Below are 18,217 nucleotides of genomic sequence, written 5' to 3'. Positions count from 1 at the left end.
CTTGATTTCTTTCATATTTGACAGGTCAGTTAAATTGTTCCTCCAGCTGCTGCATGTGCTAGTCTTCTGCCTGTTAAATGTTGTTTTTGTGCTTTTTGCTTAGATTCAGAGGTGGTGTACAGGAACCGCGACGGTCACGTCATCAAGTTCAACTTCGCCTCGAACGAGACGGAAGTCATTCTTACCAACAGCACGTTTGTACGTTTCTTACCCACATTTTTAAGCTTTGCTGTTGTTGTTTTTTGCTGTTGTTTGTTCAGTTTTAGCAGACAAATGTGTGGGGGTGCATTCCTTCTTTCCGCACATACATGCTAAAATTAATTTAATACCAGTGTAAAGTTATACACTTATTTAGATCACTATCCGTTCAATTTTACGCAATAATGCATATGTGAACGGATAATTGAGAGTTGGACTAAACTTCATGAGTTGTGTTAAAGTTTGCAAATTGATGTTTTAATATAGTTTTGCTTCGTTCACCATGGAGGAAAAACAAGGTTTTTTTTCACAAATTCAATGTAACGCAGGGTGAGTAAATGATATACATATCACCACTATAATACAAAAAACACATGCCGTAAATAAGTAAAACATTCACTAAAAGGGAGCACACAAGCTCAAATACCACAAGGCTCATGCAGCCATCTGATGCTCTAAAAACTGATCATATAATATTGCGATATTTTGCAACTATTTGTGCAGGATTATCAGTATTTTAGGAAGAATCTTCAGATTTTAGAGGTGCAAAATAATGCAAATAAAGTGCTCAGATTTCTGTGAAAACACATTCAACACTTTTTAGGAAAATCACAGAGCCTTAAAGCTCCAATAGATGTTTAAATCTTGTGTTCTTTTTGTTATTGACATAATATATGCGGGACAAGGGCTCCTAACATTGCAGCTGGCGAGCTCTCAGTGCCATTTTTTTTTTTTTAAAAAAGAGAGAGATCTTGTATTTCTGGTGTGATTGGATCCTCAGAGCTGCTGGCAGCTCTCATCACTCTGTCACCTGCAGAATATGATAATATCCTGCTGAGAGGGTTGTGTGCACCGAGCTCGAGCTTTCAGGTCGCTGCATCTGCTCGCCTCACCTCAGCTCACCTCGGCGCAATCACCAGTAAGAGAGCGAGAAATACTCTAGATCAGTGTTTGCTTGTTATGCAATTGAATCACTCAATAGTCGTTGCTTTTTAGAGCACCTTGCCTCAAAAAAGCAACGTGATGTGAACCAATATGGTGGTTTTTGTAATCTGATTATCCTTCAGATGTTTCATCCATCCAGGAATGTTTATTAATAGCAGGCAGAATTTAGCTGTTTGCTAATTGCATCACTTTAATCCTCGCTCATACTGTAAAAGAAAATCCTGTTATTCTTTTCCTCTCGCCTTCTCTGCAAAGCATCTTTTTCATAAACAGAAGGGTCTTTTCATTTTGGAGGAATTTTGCAGAAATCGTGGTGCTTTTAATGGTTGCATAACAGGATTTGATGAGGATTTTGGGGCCTGCGGTAAGCTTGTCAAACTATGCAAATCAAAAAGCAGAGGTGGCCTCGTAGTTAGGAAGTCTGATTTTAACCCCCAAATATGCAAACAACACCAGCTGCAGCACCAAAACTGAGCTGAGAGCCACAAAGAGCTGAATTAAGGACAACAAAAAACTCATAATTCAGAGTCCAGAATGAAATGAGGCATGTTTTTTAACGTCTGACTAACTGTCGTCTGTAAAATATCTGTGCTCCTTGTCCTCTCCCAGAAATGTCAGAACTCGCCGTGGCTCCCTTGTGGTTTTATGGCCTTTTGTTGCTCGATTAGCCAGCTGCATTTTTTTTTTTGTCATTGTCATGTGGATAAAAGCCGGAAATATGTGGACACAAAAGAGCAACCATGACCCGTTAAACATAAATCAGTTCACACAGAGAATCACTGCTGTTCTCGTTTTTTTTCTTCTTTTTTTAGTACGAGTATTAGGTATTGTCTACACGTATATAGAATTTTGTAAAAACGGTCCACTCGACCTTCATCGAAATGTCTCCATTCACACAAAATATATTGCAAATGCTGTCTTCAGCATCTTCAAGGTACTAATGTTCCCTTTCTTAAAAACACATACTGGAGATCTAACTTCCATTATTTCCTGTTCAAAGATAGGAGAGATGCTCTGGACATGCAAAATCTCTGTTTTAGTTACCTAAAACTCTTTTTGGATGTGGACCAGAGGCCAAAACATAAAGGAAAATCTCTGTACACCAAAAGCTCTGTATAGAGATAGACAGGATATTTTATTCATTGTTTACTTCACTGAGATTGTGATTGTGGTGATAAGACTTTTGTTGTTGTTATAAATGCTGGGCCTTGAGATTCATGTTGATTTTTAAAAACATTTTTTTAGCACCACTGGCTGTTAAACTTTTTTTTTTAAACCACTAGCAGCTTGACATTTTTTGTTTTTAGGGAAATGTTTTGTCTACTAGTGGATGGATTTCTACACCAGCATAATGCTTCTGCTTGAGAAAAAAAAATCTCTGTTTTTTGGAATTTAATGAGATTATTATCTCAAAATATAATAAGAATATTCATGAAAAAAAGAAAAAAATCTGCTGTTGTCTGAATTAACAAGATATCTCAGGATTATGAGAAAAGTTTTAATGAAAAAAAATCATCTTTTTTTCTCAAGTGAATGCATTTCACTAAAAACATCTGGTTTTGTATCGAAAAATGTTGCAACCAATGTTGTTGTTTGTTGGTTTCAAATGGGTCAAAGTCTGGCGTTTGTTGTGTGTTTGTTGTATCCATCCTCCTCCCCTACAGCCAACATCCAACTCCATTTGTTGCTCTTAGCGTCTAATAATGGGTTTACTTTGGTGTTTGTGGAAAGCCCATTGCATCGCACACAGATAAACATAATGGTGACACTGGGGACGCTGCTCAAGCAGTAAAGCTCGATCCTTGAGGGGACGTCAAATAAAGAAACCTCTAAAAATGTTCTATGGTTCAGCTAATTGTTTCTCTTGTTTGTTAGGTGGCCTTCAAGGTGGTGAAATACTCGCTCTCTGCAGATCTGAAGTACGCGCTCTTCGCTTACGACGTCAAACAGGTGAGTTTCAAATTAAAATGCATCGTTGAATCAAAATTTTTTACATTAATGGTAACAAATTTACTTTCATTTGCGACCACACGAGCTGTGATTGGAGTTGTGGATCATCCTCGTAATCACCAGCCGTCCTTTTTGCCTTTTGTTTATTTCCTTGCAGGCTGTTATTTACATAGTGGTCCTGTGCAATACCCGGAGGGAGCTGTTACTCACTCATATGCACACACACACACACACACACACACACTCACACACACACTCTGTGCATGTGTCTTTAGGTTTGTGGTGTTTTTATTTGTACTTTCATTCTCTGAAGAACACTTTGCTGCTCCCTGCTTCTTCAAATGGGAATTGAGTCAAATTGAAAAGATTAGGTTGGATGCTATTTGGATAATTCGGATGACTTGGAGGCTGGACCGAGCACACACACCAGCAGTTGAAGGATAAATTCTCTATGCACACAAATCAAATTGCACCACCTGCACTGAACAGGTGTGGATTTATTTGTGGTTTTTGTTGGGGGTTTTCATGTGTGTGTGTTAACATTCAGTCATCCATAGTGAGGCTTTCGTCTCTCCTCACAGTCAAGGCCCTTTCGCATTGATTTTTAGATTTGTTTGCAAACAGATGCGTGCAGGCTCAAGTTTAGAACCAGAGGACATCTGTGTGTCCTGCAGTATTTTCTCTTATATCAGGGGCATCCTAATAAGATGGATGCAGTGTGCACCTTCAGAAACCTTTAGGCTATATATACAGACATTGATTTCTTCAGGATCGTTTTCTGTACATTTCACTTCATCACGCATATTAATGCTCAATTGATTGCACTGCAGTTTAATTTGTAGCCAGGGCAATGTGAGTTTCTCTCAAAGTGAGTTTTAGTTGCTCTTGATTGAATGTCTGAATCTGGAGAAATAAAACAAAAGGATCAACAGACGTTAAGGGGTCGAGTAAAAGTTGTTTTTATCAGCAAAGCTTCAGTTCAGGCTTTGAGTCATTGTCCACCTCGACCTGTGGTTTCTCAGTTGGACAAACCAGCCACGTTCTCATGCTAAAGTCATTACATACTGTCGCTATTGCTGTGATATGGGATCCTGATGCCAAAGGCCAACTTTCTCGGCTATATGATACACCAGGTGGTGTCAGTTGAGAACGCAGCCTGGCGAAACCTGTCACGTCTGCATGATAAGCCACTGGGCGACTGCAGGTTTGAACGCTGCCAGTAATGAGATGATGTACAGAGCACTGGGAGGGCGGGCAGTGGTGCAGTGGATCAGTCTGACAAACCCTGGACTTTCACCAGGGAGGTTGGTGTTTTGTTGTTTTTTTTACACGTAACCATTTTTTCACCCCTTTTTCCTAAACCTAAGCTTCTGTGCCCTCGTTCCCTACTAATAAGCCTGTGCTTTTGCAGATTTCCTGGCGTCAGTAGAGGCATCATAGACTGTCAACAGCAGAGGAGAAGGATATTTTAAGTGTAATATGTAGACACGGAAGTCCACTGACAAAGCGGCAACGTGTGACGACTTGGGATGAAAACCTGTTGGGTTTCTCAGTTGTCTGTCAGTAGGCGGGTTTCCAATACAGATTTGCACAAAACTTCAGCGATACTTTTGAAATGTCAATAAAAAACACAATCGTGAGCTGACTGCGTTTTCACTGAGTGATTTTCTGCCACTTCTCCTTCGGCGATAACACGCCAAGAAGTACGGTGATGGATGTTCAAAACATCAGCAGCTTTATTTCTATTGCATTTTCTATTTCCAATCAAAGGCAACGCAGGCGTGTTATGTTGCCGATAATGGAAAGGTGAGCCCCTTATATGTGGGAGCGGCCACGTGTGAGGGATTTCTTGGAGCTGATAGTCGATAGATGATTTTACAGAGCAATTGTGAGTTCAAAACTTCAGGATCGTCCAACTTTTGAAAAGTTACGTGATGCAATAACACCTCTTGTAGCGCGTGCTGCATCATGCCCAAGGGAGACAGTTCCTACGGACAGTCGCACAGCCATAACATCATGTGACCTTAAACGCAAAAAGAGTGTTTTCATTGCAGTGTTGCAAAATATGGCTTTTTTGAATCGTCTGAAATACAACCTCATGCGAGTGTAAAACCTTTTAAACCCGATAAATGGGAGTTTTTTTGAAATTGACGTCTTTCTATTTGGCGGATTTTATATTTGCAATTTCAATTCGCGCAACGTGAGAATCAATTGAAACCCGCCTAGTGAGATATACTTTGGTTTTCATTAGTCACTATAAATCTGCAGAATTTGCTTTAATTTAGAAAACTTTACACTGCAAACTGCACTCAGAACTTGCATATACATTGTACTTTTTTTTTAATATGTAAAGATTTGAAAATACATCACAATGTAGTATTAACTGAATAAAGAACATTGATTTTTTTATGTTGCAAAACCTCTCTTTCTGTTCAATTTTTCTGTCTTTTCTTGGTTTTTTTCAGCTTGTTGTTAGTTATTATCTGCTCCAGTGATGTGTATCTTTATGTGGCTGTCTTAAGTTTTTTTTTGCATGCTGTTTCCTTGACTGAAGATAAAGCTTAATAAAGGCTGACATCGCCACGAGGCATCAAAAATAGATCAATGTTTGCATTACGTGATGAGCTGAACTCTCGTTGCAGATGTACAGATATTCGTACACGGCGTCTTACATCGTTTACAACATCTACACCAGGTAAGCACCCTGATGCACGCTCACGGTGGCATTCAGAAACACAAGGAGGCTGTTATATATAATATATGCTCTATATGTGTTTCAGGGAGGTAAGGGAGCTAAACCCTCCGGAGGTTCATAATGCCGTGCTACAACATGCAGCCTGGGGAAGACAAGGACAACAGCTGGTGAGTGTTTGTTAATGTGATCCATTCTTCTTAACGCTTCTCCATCTTCTTCTCTCCTGGCTTTTATAAATTCACGCTGCCTCGTGTCTCCGCAGGGATTTCTGCTTCTTCGGTTTTTACAGTATAGACTCTGTTTACATCCACAGTGTCTTTCTGTTCGTCTGTTTCTTCAGTGTGCTCTGCCTCTGACCTAATTCCTGCTGTGACACTTTGTACATTTCACTCAGGGGGAGTGAGGACATCTGCAGCAGACTTATTAGTTTAGAACAGTATAGTGTATATTTGTCAAAATAATTTTTCAGAAATGATTAGACTTATAAAAAGAGGGTTCCTGGAGAGAGAAGAATTTATTCTTTTATTGTTTATTGGTAGCTTAATTGGTATTTTTCCGCCCTGATTGTTGATCTAACACGTGGATTGACATCAGTTTTCCTGCGCTGCATTCAAACGCCATTCACGGGTATTTAAACATCTGAAAAGACTGACACTCAGAAGACACTCAGACTCTTTTTCTAAGTCAGAGTTGCAGTTTTCTGCTAATACAAGGTATGTATATGATAAATGTTTAATATGATACCACCAGCATTTGCACAGTGTGTCTTTAGGTATGCAGCAGTAAGACAGAGCTGAGCTGCTGCAGGTAAAGTTGTCCGACTCAGACTGGCTGCTGTGCGACTAATGGATATTCAGAACAGAGTCGGGGAAAATAAATAACTTCCAAAAAAAGGCAGCAAAATGAATTTAGCAGGATGCAGGATATTGGTGATCCTGCAGGATGTGTCGGGCTGATCCTGTTTGTATTTGCAAATGCAAATATTAAAAAACACTGATGGAAGAGGAAGAACAAATGCGTGTTTTGCAGCTCGGTGAGATAAAAGCAGGAGCTTTAATATGGAAAAACTAAATCTCATCAAAGAGGAAATCAAAAGGAAAAAACACAGAGAAAGCGTCAGAAAGTAAAAGTCGGAGAGAAATACATCAGCTCATAAAATAAACATCCATACCTTCATTCTCTTCTTCATCTTTAGATCTACATCTTTGAGAACAACATCTACTACCAGTCAGACGTGAAGAGTAACTCCCTGAGAATCACCTCCTCTGGGATGGAGGGAGTCGTCTTTAATGGACTGGCTGACTGGCTCTACGAAGGTGTGTGTGGCTGCAGATTTACTGAGTATTTGGGTGTTTCACAACGAGATTTGGCGTTTTTCCAAACACAAACGCAAAAGAAAATGTTGGCATTGTAGGTTTCTGCAAACCACAGATACGTGTGACGGTGGTTCAGGTGCTTTACTCATAAAATCACAATAAAATACACATAAGCAAAATTTGAAAAAGCAAATATACAACACACAATAAGTACATAATTAATAAATAAATTAATTAATTAAAAACAGGGGTGTCATTAATGTTGAAACTGTGCTGATTGTATAGATTTTCCAAAATCCACTTGAAAAAAATCTGAATGCTGAATGTGTTGTTTTTTTATATATATATAAATCTCTTGATGACTCTTAAACAAGTAGATAAGTGAGACTCTTCAGGCTCCAGTTTTGAGTTTTTTTGTGCAATTTAGTGGTTGAGGAGAGAAGACTGCTCCTCCTCCGTTGGGCTGTTTAAAATGTTTCAAAGATTTGTCTTTCGCTTTAAAAGAAACGTAGCCGAGCAGACGAGACAAACTCTGCAGAACGGCAATGAAAAATCAACAACACGCCTCTACAATCCATTAAGTCGCTGTGCAAACAAATTCAGTAATGTGGTGATGGTCTCTGCACAAACACAGAGCGGGGCAGATGGGGAACATTATAGAATCATTTCTGTTTGTAGATTTACTGTGAGCTGTGTGTGTTTTCTCTCTCTGATTTGCATTTATTTTAGACTGTAACCATTTGGCTGATGCTTTGACAGTGAGGGAAAGAGCAGAATAAATCCTGTTTCCAACAGGCAGCCTTTTACCCTTCAAATTATTTTTTGTGTCTGTTTTTTAAGGTGCGTTTTTAAACAGTTTCTATTAGATTCAGTTTAACATGTCGTCCTACAAAGAAGCATTTAACTGTAGATGTTTGTGTCTTAACATCTAAGGAAAGAAGGTAAGAAACATAAATTTAAAAAAATCTAAAAGTCTAAAAAAATAAACGAAAAAATTTGGGAAAAAAAAATAAGGAAAAATAAATTCACCAAGTACAGCACATTTGCAACAACAAAAGAAAAGAATAATCTGCATTTCTAAGCATTATTGAGTCAGAAACAGGTGAAAAAAGGACAAACTGTGACACAAATATTGATTATTTGTGTCTTTTTTCTTCTCAGAGGAGATTCTGCGTTCACACTTGGCTCACTGGTGGTCGCCTGACGGAGAGCGTCTGGCTTTTCTCACCATCAACGACACGCTGGTTCCCAACATGGTTCTGCCCCAGTTCACCGGCAGCACCTACCCCAGAGGACTGCAGTACCCTTATCCCATGGTGAGTCTGCTGCAGGTGGATTGTGGGAAATGAAGTCCTTACATCATCAGTACACCTACAGAGAAAGAAAAAAAGATTTTACTTTTATTTGAGTTGTTTCTTGCCTTTTTTCTTGATTACCTGCTTGTATTTTTTATAATTTTTGTCATTATCGTCAGTCCACAGCCAATCTTACAAACTATTGGACCACTCAGCCTCATATTTTGTTTACACATTTTTGACTGCATGTCCAAGGACTTTGCATGTTTGCAATCAATTGTATTGTAATCTGTCTTATCTTAACCACTTCTTTTGGGGCACTTTTTGTTCTTCATCGTGGTTAAAAAACCGACCTCCATAGAAAAGTTTTGTGTCATTTTGAACAAGAGTATCAGCAGATTATTTCCATACATAGTGTGTTCATCCTCCAAAGTTCAGCACAATGTGAGATGAGTTAGTCCCGTTTTTTTTTGGGGTTTTTTTCATCTTGGCTGCCATCTGGACTGTAAATCTACTTTTCTTGTTGTCACTGTTTATTTTACGACAGCATACAACCACAGCTGATTTCACAAAGCAGCTTTATGATATTTTGCATTAAAGCCCAGAAACTAACAAACACTCCAATATAGAGCTTGACTGATTTGACTTTTTTATGCCGCCGTGGACATCTTATGTTTTCGGGTTGTCGTCTGTCCGTCCCATTTTCTTGAATGCAATATTTCAAGAAAGCCTTGAGGGGATTTCTTTAAATTTGGCACAAACGTCCAGTTGGACTCAACGATGAACTCATTAGAATTTGGTGGTCAAAGGTTACTGTCACTTCACAAAACATACTTTTGGCCACAAATTAGGAATTTAAACACTTTTAACCAAATGGTCAAAGGTCAACTTCAATGTTATGTCATAATATTCAGCAAAAACACCTTTCTAGCCATTATTTCAGGGGCGACATTTTTTCAGGTACTGAAATAGTGACACTGATCTTGAAACTCTGCTGATTGTATCGATCTTCTGTGCTGAGAAACATGGAGAAATGCTCCATGTAATTTAGGACTAATTATAGGAAAACAAGTGACAGTGTTCAATTGGTTTACTTTCAGTTTATTTTAATCTTTTAGTTGCTGCTCAACATGTCAACTGAACTTGTAAAATATGAAACTAGTCTTTCTCCAAGCTACATTTTAAAGAATAGATAAGTTGATAAATTTGCGCCGCCCTGTTGCTTTGGGTTCGACTCCGTGGCCCTTTTCTGCATCTCATCCCCAAGGCAAGAAAGCAAAAAAACGTTGATAGATAAATTTTAATTTGGGTTCAAATTGAGTTTTTCTTTCAAAGAGATCAATTTTCTCCTCATGAACAGTAACAAATTACATACCAGGAATTCTTAAAAGCAAATTATTGGGAACAAATTCAGAAATGTAATTAATTTTCACCAGTAAAATTAAGTGCTTTTTTCTGCTTTTATATTTGTTAAAAAAAATGAAAATGCATACTTTATTAAGTGCAAGCATTTTTTTTTTGTGCAAAGGGGATTAAAAGTGTAATTTAAAAAGAAACATCCACAGCCTCTTTTAAGGTGCTGCAGTAATTAACTAAAAATATACTGATATTTTGAGCATTAATCTGCTTCTATCACATCCACTGAAGAAAGGGATGTATTGATCCACACAGGTGTGTAATATGAATTTCCCGTCTGTGTTTTACACCTTCAGGCCGGTCAGACGAACCCTGCTGTCAAGTTATCGGTGGTTAACCTGTTCGGAGCGACACACACTCAAGAACTGCAGCCTCCAGATCAGTTTAGGCTCAGGTGACACACACACACACACGCTCAGATATACAGGTGCATTTAAAAAATGTTGAATATCGTGAAAAAAGCAGATTTTTCTTCATTATTTTAATTCAGAAAGATAATCTTTCATAAACTCTAATCATCACATGTAAATTGAAATTTTCAATTATATTTCAAAATATTTCTTTTTTTAACTTTAATTTGATGATTATGGTTTATAGCTCATGAAAATCAGAAATCCCGTATCTCAAATTGTTAGAATATTTCCCAAGATCATTCAAAAATGATAGGTATGTTAATATATGTGCTCAATACTTAGCTGGGGCTCCTTTACTGTGAATTACTGCAGTAATATGGCGTGACATGGAAGTTTTAGGTTGCGTGTTTCTAATATTTTTATTTATTTATTTATTTATTTGTTAAACATTTTTTACATTTTTCTATTTGTAGGTCAAAATTATAAAAATTAAAATAGAAAAATTAAACATTTTAGTTTATTTAATGTAATTAATTTTCACTTTCTTTAATTACTGATGGAAGATATTGAACTTTTTCACAATTACATTTTTTTTCGATGCACTTGTAAATACTGTAATGAGTATAAATACACACAAAGGCACAAGCCTGACTCTCCTGTCTGCAGGGATTTCTACGTAACCATGGTGAAGTGGATCAGTAACACTCACCTCGCCGTGCGCTGGATCAACCGGCCCCAGAATGCTTCACTGCTGACGGTGTGTGACGCCACCATCGGAGGCTGTCTGCAGGTGGGTGCTGCTGATTGGAGGATGGACTCAAAGATGGTGTCAGGATGAGATATATATGACACGCTTAAATTACTGTTTATTTAAATGAAGTCTGGTGGCTTCTTGCCATAGCATAGAGCTGTTTCTGGTCAAACAAAAAAGGATCTTACTCTTTAACAAAAACATCTATCTCTGCAGGGATCATTCCCAAAATGTTGTCAGATGCTCAGAATAACAATGTGAACCTGTCAGTGACAAAAACAAAACTTTTAATGGACATTTTCTTTCTTACTTTCTTATACTTTTTCTTATCCTTCTAAATCAGACAGTATTTTTAGAGTGTTATTGCTGCTTTATTTTGCATGTCTTGTATTAATAACTGAAGATAAACAAATGATGAGTGAAGAGTATTTTCCCCCAAACTCAGTCAGATATGTAAACCAAACCGTCGTGTGTTTGACCATTTACTTTTCTTTATGATTTTTAAATATTACTTTTTTTGTCCGTCTGCTTTCCTTTTCCTTTTTTTACACGTTCGAAATAAATCAAAATCAAATCAAATTTAATCAAAATAACAAGACAAATTGAATCCCCAAATTATTTGTACAACAAAAACATAAAACAGATGGGTTATCTTTAAAATTTCCTCAGGTGCTCAACAACACAAGATAACATTTTCATATAATTGTGTTTAAGCCGTTTTTGTTTTGTTTTTTTCTTCTGTTTAATTCAGAGACATGAGGAGTCTTCAGAGACGTGGTTGTCCCTGCAGGTAAACCTGAACGCAGACTGTTCACATGACTCTGCTGACTTTATAGATTATATATATATATATATATATATATATATATATATATATATATATATATATATATATATATATGTCTGTCCTTATGAAGGGCAGAATACAGCAGGAGGCGTCTATGCATAAAGTGTGTGTCCTCTGTTTGTCCCTGCAGAGACAGGAGCCGCTGTTCTCCCAGGACAGGAGCAGGTTTTTCCTCTCGCTGCCCGTGAAACAAGGAGGTCAGGGAGATTTCCACCACATCACAATGTTCACCAAAAAGGTGACTCCAAAAGGACAAAAGAAAATGTCCCTTTAATAACTCACTTTAAGTCATATTTTATTTCTGAATATTGAGGTTGTGTGGTGTGTTTTTGGATGTTTTAAACTTGTTTTCTGGATTCAGTTACGAAGCGATAAGGATGAAGTTCGACACTTAACGTCAGGAGACTGGGAGGTGACGAAAATCGTAGCATACGATGAAAACAACCAGATCATGTAAGTTTGCTGCTCACATTGAATACAGATACTGAAAGTGCTTCACAAAGTGCATAAGAATTAAAAAAATACAGTTACAGTAAAAAAAAAAAATTAAATAAAGATTACAATTAGTAAAAAAAGTACAAGAAAATTATCTAAATGCAAAACAAAAAAAAAAACAAAAAAATGACAAAAAAATGAAAAATAAATCTTCTTTGATAATTGTACATATATACTTATTATATATATTTTTCCCTAGCTTTTTTCCTTTTTCCCAATAAATTATTCCCTACCTTTAAAAATAAGTAAAAAAAAATTGAATGTCCTGAATTCTTGAAAGTTGTGGAACATTTCTTACTAAGTTGCTCTTCGCTTTTTCTGCCATATTTTTTAGAAGAAATCACACCAATATGTTTAGGGTTTAAAGGTTTAATCTGCACTTGTCACCTAATCAAACTGGTATCTGCAGACTCAAAGCTAAAAAAAATACTTTGAATGTGTAATTATAATACGCCACTTTAAACAAATGAAGGAAAGAAAATGCCCAGTTTTATTCTGCGGTAAAAATACGACCACCTCTACAAATTGAGCTGCATTCTTTAGAAATGGTTTAAAAACATCTCACGCTTTGTGAGCCTCGGGGTTTATGACTGCATAAATCTGTGTTTATTGTTGGTCTGCCACAATGGTGCAGTGAATAGTGACAGCAGATGTATTATGGATCTCTGACCTTGTCCTACTTTTGCTGCTCTGCTTTCCCTCCACACAGATACTTTCTGAGCACAGAGGACTCGGCGCAGCAGAGACATTTATACAGGTGAGACGCTCAATCACCGAATCATGGCGGTTTTTTAAAAGCCTCTTTTATTTCTCCAGTGTTTGCCTTTTGTCGTGGTTAATGCATATTGTGTTCTCTGTCCTCCAAAAGTGTGTCCACCCTCGGCCTGTTTCCACGACAATGCCTCACCTGCGGACTGAAGGAGGAGTGTTCGTTCTTTGACTCCGATGTCAGCCCCGATGCACAGCACGCCATCCTGCACTGCAGAGGTCAGAGACAGTCAAAGAAATCAGCGCAGTCACCTGGAGAAAATGTTGGCAGTGAGCGTTTCTGCAAACATCCGTATGTTACATTCGTAGCTTTCATTTGTATCATATCGACGTTTCTAAAGGGACCTAGATCACAGAGACGTCTGACGAGCTGCAGACAAACAACACAACCGACTGTTTCTTTAGCTCGCTATTGCTGCTCTTCCCGTGGCAATTATGGCACCAAAAGCCGGTGTTTTAAAGTGAGATTTGGCAGCATTTCCAGCTGTGGTTGTGCCACCAAAAGTGGGTGTTTTCCTTCAAAACATTGCTGCGTTTTAAGCTACAGTTGTGTCACCAAAGGTAGGGGGTTTCTGGCGTTTCCAGTGGGGATTGTGTTACCGTAAGCTTGAGTTTGTGGAGAACCAGGGCTGCGTTTTAAGCTACAGTTATGCCACCAGAGGCGGTTGTTTTTATTGAAATTGCTGCATACTCAGTTGGGATTGTGCCACACAAAACAGGTGATTTATAGCAAGTCATTGCTACTTTACCAGCTGTGATTGTGTCACCAAAAGTGGATTTTTTTAGTGAGACATAACTAGGTTTCTAGCAATACTATTCTACCAAAAGTGCATGTTTTTCAGTCAGATATTGCTGCATTTAAGGGGTGATTTTGTCACCAAAAGCAGGTTTTACAGCAGCAAAAGTAAATAAATTTATAAAAAAAAATTAAAAGGGAAATTACCTAAAAATAAGTTTCTGGACATTTCTTGCCAAGTGCTAATTGCCTTTTTTTCCAATGTTTTCAAAATAAATTCAACCTTTTTTTTTTTAGGTTTCAGAGTTTTAAATGCTGAAATGTAGTTAAATGTTTAACATACCAACTCAGTCCAAAACATGGAGGAGATAAATCTTGTATTTCATTCATTAAAACAGCTAAAACACTATTTGCTTCCCTCCTCCTGCAGGTCCTGGAGTTCCAGCGGTGCTGCTCCTCAGCTTCGATGACGTGGACTGTGAGTCGTCTTTATTCTCTCTGACACGAAACCGTTTTGTGTTTGTGTGATGTTTGCGTGGGCAGGCAGATGTGTGCAGCAATTAAGCATCATCATCTCATTTGTATGAAAACATCAGCAGCTGTCGTAGCGGGCGCCGAGCCAAACTGCGCCGGCATTTTGTGGATTTCGAGATGTGTTTTGTGTCACACTTTAAATATCCGTCACTAGTCATTGTCGGTAATTCTGTGCACGCTTACAAACAGGGAAATTATGTTGAAAAATGTGTGAAAATATGTAAAAATGCTGATTCATAAGCACAAAATACTTCTCCACTGTGTGGTGATGCAACAAATCCCTCAGATATTGAAGAGTACAGTACGTGTACAGTAAAGAAAACCTGCCCTCTGTGTGTATTAGTGGTTATAAAATAAAAATGGAGACCTGCTTTCATTGCTGCAGCCTCTGGATGAAGTGCTGAATATTTTATGCGATGTTCGGTTGTCTATACTGTATTTATTTCTACATCACTGAGAAAAAACACGAACATATTAAAAGTAATATCAATTTTAGGCTTTTTAATATTTAGAAATCCACACAAGCTGCTCGTGCTGATTCATTTCAGTCCATGAAAGAAGTTTCAATCTCTGATGGATCTGATTTTTCATTTCACAGCGTATTTCATCTTAGAGAACAACCTCCCTCTGCGGTCGGCGCTGGAGACCAAAAAGAGGATTCAGAGCGAAATCCGGATGATCACGAGCGATAACTTTGGTACAAATAATCTGCACTAATGAACGATTTGAGTGTGTGCGTGCACCTGTCTGTCCTCTGCCTCACCTCTCCCTCAGCTAATGTCTCTGCCTCGTCCTCCCAGAGCTGCCGCTGAAGCTCATCTATCCTCCTGACTTCTCCGAGTCCTACCTCTACGGCCTTCTCCTCATTGTGTAAGCCCATTCCACTTTATTACATTTACATTTTTGTACCATTTACATTCAACGCAGCAGTGTGCGCTTCAGAGGACGGCTGAAAGTGAGACTCTGCACTCAGCTCTGCTGCTGAGAAATGTACTTTTTAAATGCGTTTTTTACGAATCAACAGCAATTAGTAAAAGGGAATAAGGGCATGTCAGAGGAGAATTGTGAATGTGGCATAAAGTTTAACATCTACAGCAAAAGTTTTAAAATATGTACATTTGCAAGTTTCATCCATAACATATCAACGTTTGTAAAGTAACTAGAGCTGATTTTGGCATCAGGAGGATGATGGATGGCGTGACCTCTGTTCATGACCAACGAACAACACAACTTGTTGTCATTTAGAGAGTCAACGCTGTTTTCTTTTAAGGCACCAAATGTGGGTGCTTTTTTGCAACCTGTCTTTTTTTTACAGCGGCTTTTCAGCCCCCAAATTTTTTTTTTCTGCTGGCCTCTCACTGTGTTTCCAGCGACTTTTTAGTCCTCTAAACATGGGTGTTTTGTAAGCAATTATTTGTTGTTTTTCCTACATTTTGTAGCCCCCAAAAGCTGATTTTTTCTCAATTTTGATTTTTTTGTTTCCTGCAAAAACCAGAAACAGAATTAAAACTTTTACATAGATAACTCATAACACTTGCTCCTAAGAAGGACCAAATTGATTGAAACATTAACACAATCAAAACAACAGACAGTACATACAGAAGACACATAATAATGTACAAATATAATAAAAGAAGAGGTAAGTAAATAAGAAAAAATAAGACAGTACAATGATAATAATAACAGCAATAATACTGGTAACATCAATAACAATAATGACAATTAGCAGGATGATTTTCTTAATTTTTTAGAATAATATTGCTATTATTTTTTAACTGATAATATATACAATATATAACTCCACCCCATCCTGTCGTGGTTACAGTAAAAACAACAAAACAATGATAATAGTAATAAAATTAAATAAAAAATACTACTGATAAAAAATAATGAAAACAATATATGCACAGGCTTTTAAAGTGTGACTGCGATGTGTGTTTTATATGCTGTCGATATGCTGTTTAGTTATTTAATCGTGTCATTGATATGCTTGTGCTAAATTGCTATGGTTTCTTTTTTTTATTATTTAAAATTCTCTAACTATTGTACAGTGTCTTTTAGTGTGTGGAAAGCGTTTTATAAATAAAATGTATTATCATTATTATTATACATACTAACGTATATATACTCATGCAAAAGTTAGATAAATAAATAAGTAATAATAATAGCCATAAAACATATGGACAAACATTACATAGTACACCTTATTTAAGACAATCTACAATGACAGTGGCAATCCCAAAAAAAACTAGCACAGAGTAGCGTTCTCCCTGTAAGATGAGTTTCTAAGGAAAGGGAAATATTTTCTACTTTCTCCTACATCCACATCATTTTCTCGGGGTTTGCATGTTTAAATGCTTGTGAAAGGCGTCTGAATTGCAGCACCAGAAAACTGATGTCGATCCAGGTTTTGAAAGGTTAATCACAGTTTTTGAGAGGCCCACAGGACTTTTCCAAAAAGTGAATAACAATTACAAAAAAGACTAAAATATATGAATAAATATTAAGTCAAAAACAAGTTTAGAAAAGCATCTAAAACCTGACTCTTTGAGGGAACAACAGTAAAATAATCGGTGTTATTTGGGTTTTCTCCTCTCAGCGGCAGCTCTCCGGGCGACCAGTCGGTGACACAAGAGTTCAGGCTGGACTGGGACTCGGTGCTGGTGGAGTCAAATCAGGTCATCGTAGCTCGACTCGACGGCAGAGGGTCGGGGTTCAGAGGTCAAAGGTGACGAACATTCACATCCACGTGGACTCAACATGTTTTAATCGTTTTTCTCATCGTTTTTAGTTGTTGTCGCTTCACAGGGTTTTGCAGCAGGTCCATCACAGACTCGGCACCGTGGACGCAGACGACCAGACGGCAGCTCTGGAGTACGTAACGCAACTTGTCCAGTCTGAATGCATCATTTTAAGTTTGGTGTGATTAACCCTTTAAAACCTGGAACAACGTCGTTTTTCTTGTGCTGTTGTCAGATGCCCGTCACAAGTGTTGTTGTTGTTTTGTGTTTGTGAGTAAATTGGTGCTATTTCTTAATTATTATAATTTAATATTTAACATTATGTTACAGATTTTTAATTTTTTTTTCTAATTTTCAGGCAGTTGTGTTGTACATTTTACTAATTTCCTAATTTTTGAGTCATTTCTTCTTTTGTTGCTCATTGCCGTCCTCTCGAAAGCCAATTTGCTCGGGTTTCAAAGGGTTAGTTGTCTGTGAAATTAAACTTGCGATGCTTAAAAAGTGCAAAGGCAGCTCGTTGTTTGTGTTAAAAACGTCTCCTCTCTGTGTGCCTCAGATACCTGGTGAAGCTGCCGTTCATCGACCGCACTCGCGTCGGAGTCTTTGGGGAGGTTCGTCTGTCACACTGTGAATTAATCACATCATTAATCATCATCATCAATCATTAACGTACACCAGATAATTTATGGTGCCAATCGTGACCTTTATAAAAGATCATTGTAATAAAGTGTATATTGTAGATATTCAACATGCTCAGTACTATCCTGATCATATCCAGAATATAACACACGAAACACACGTGATTTATCCCTCTGTGTAAACAATTTTTGACTTTATTCTCAGGCTTTAACTGAATACCACTTTTCATACAAACAAACTGAACACATGCTGCTTCATATAATAAAACCAAAAAAAATGTTTTCTGCTTTGCTGTCTTCTAAGTCGGAGCATATTTATATATATCCAGGCTGTCTTTTTTTTACGTTCCTCTAACAGGACTACGGCGGCTTCCTCACACTGACGATGCTGAAGTCGACTGAGAAGTTGATCCGATGTGCAGCGGCTCAGACTCCTGTCACTGACTGGTCCATGTACGGTGAGCAGCGTCTCCTCTTCTTCAATGCTGTGAAACCTGACAAAAACATGGAGAAAGAAGCAGTGATCCACCTTAAAAAAA

At 37.8% G+C, this 18,217-nt stretch overlaps 1 protein-coding gene across 1 annotated transcript in view; it reads left to right on the top strand.

Moving 5' to 3' along the window:
* LOC121963071 (inactive dipeptidyl peptidase 10-like) overlaps nt 1-18,217 on the top strand; it is a 37,100-nt gene that overhangs the window by 17,565 nt on the left and 1,318 nt on the right. Inside the window, exons 4-23 of the mRNA XM_042513441.1 lie at nt 104-198; nt 3,019-3,093; nt 5,736-5,788; nt 5,874-5,955; nt 6,984-7,104; nt 8,266-8,420; nt 10,112-10,209; nt 10,835-10,958; nt 11,671-11,709; nt 11,897-12,004; nt 12,128-12,219; nt 12,971-13,018; nt 13,130-13,248; nt 14,196-14,243; nt 14,898-14,996; nt 15,100-15,169; nt 16,899-17,027; nt 17,108-17,173; nt 17,597-17,651; nt 18,037-18,198. Coding sequence (XP_042369375.1) covers nt 104-198; nt 3,019-3,093; nt 5,736-5,788; nt 5,874-5,955; nt 6,984-7,104; nt 8,266-8,420; nt 10,112-10,209; nt 10,835-10,958; nt 11,671-11,709; nt 11,897-12,004; nt 12,128-12,219; nt 12,971-13,018; nt 13,130-13,248; nt 14,196-14,243; nt 14,898-14,996; nt 15,100-15,169; nt 16,899-17,027; nt 17,108-17,173; nt 17,597-17,651; nt 18,037-18,198 — 1,838 coding nt within the window. The remainder of the gene's footprint in view (nt 1-103; nt 199-3,018; nt 3,094-5,735; nt 5,789-5,873; nt 5,956-6,983; nt 7,105-8,265; nt 8,421-10,111; nt 10,210-10,834; nt 10,959-11,670; nt 11,710-11,896; nt 12,005-12,127; nt 12,220-12,970; nt 13,019-13,129; nt 13,249-14,195; nt 14,244-14,897; nt 14,997-15,099; nt 15,170-16,898; nt 17,028-17,107; nt 17,174-17,596; nt 17,652-18,036; nt 18,199-18,217) is intronic.

The sequence above is a fragment of the Plectropomus leopardus genome, chromosome 24 (genome assembly GCF_008729295.1).
Source record: "Plectropomus leopardus isolate mb chromosome 24, YSFRI_Pleo_2.0, whole genome shotgun sequence".
Classification (NCBI taxonomy): domain Eukaryota; kingdom Metazoa; phylum Chordata; class Actinopteri; order Perciformes; family Serranidae; genus Plectropomus; species Plectropomus leopardus.
Note: the sequence above shows the minus strand (reverse complement) of the source record. Positions and strands in the feature narration are given on the sequence as shown.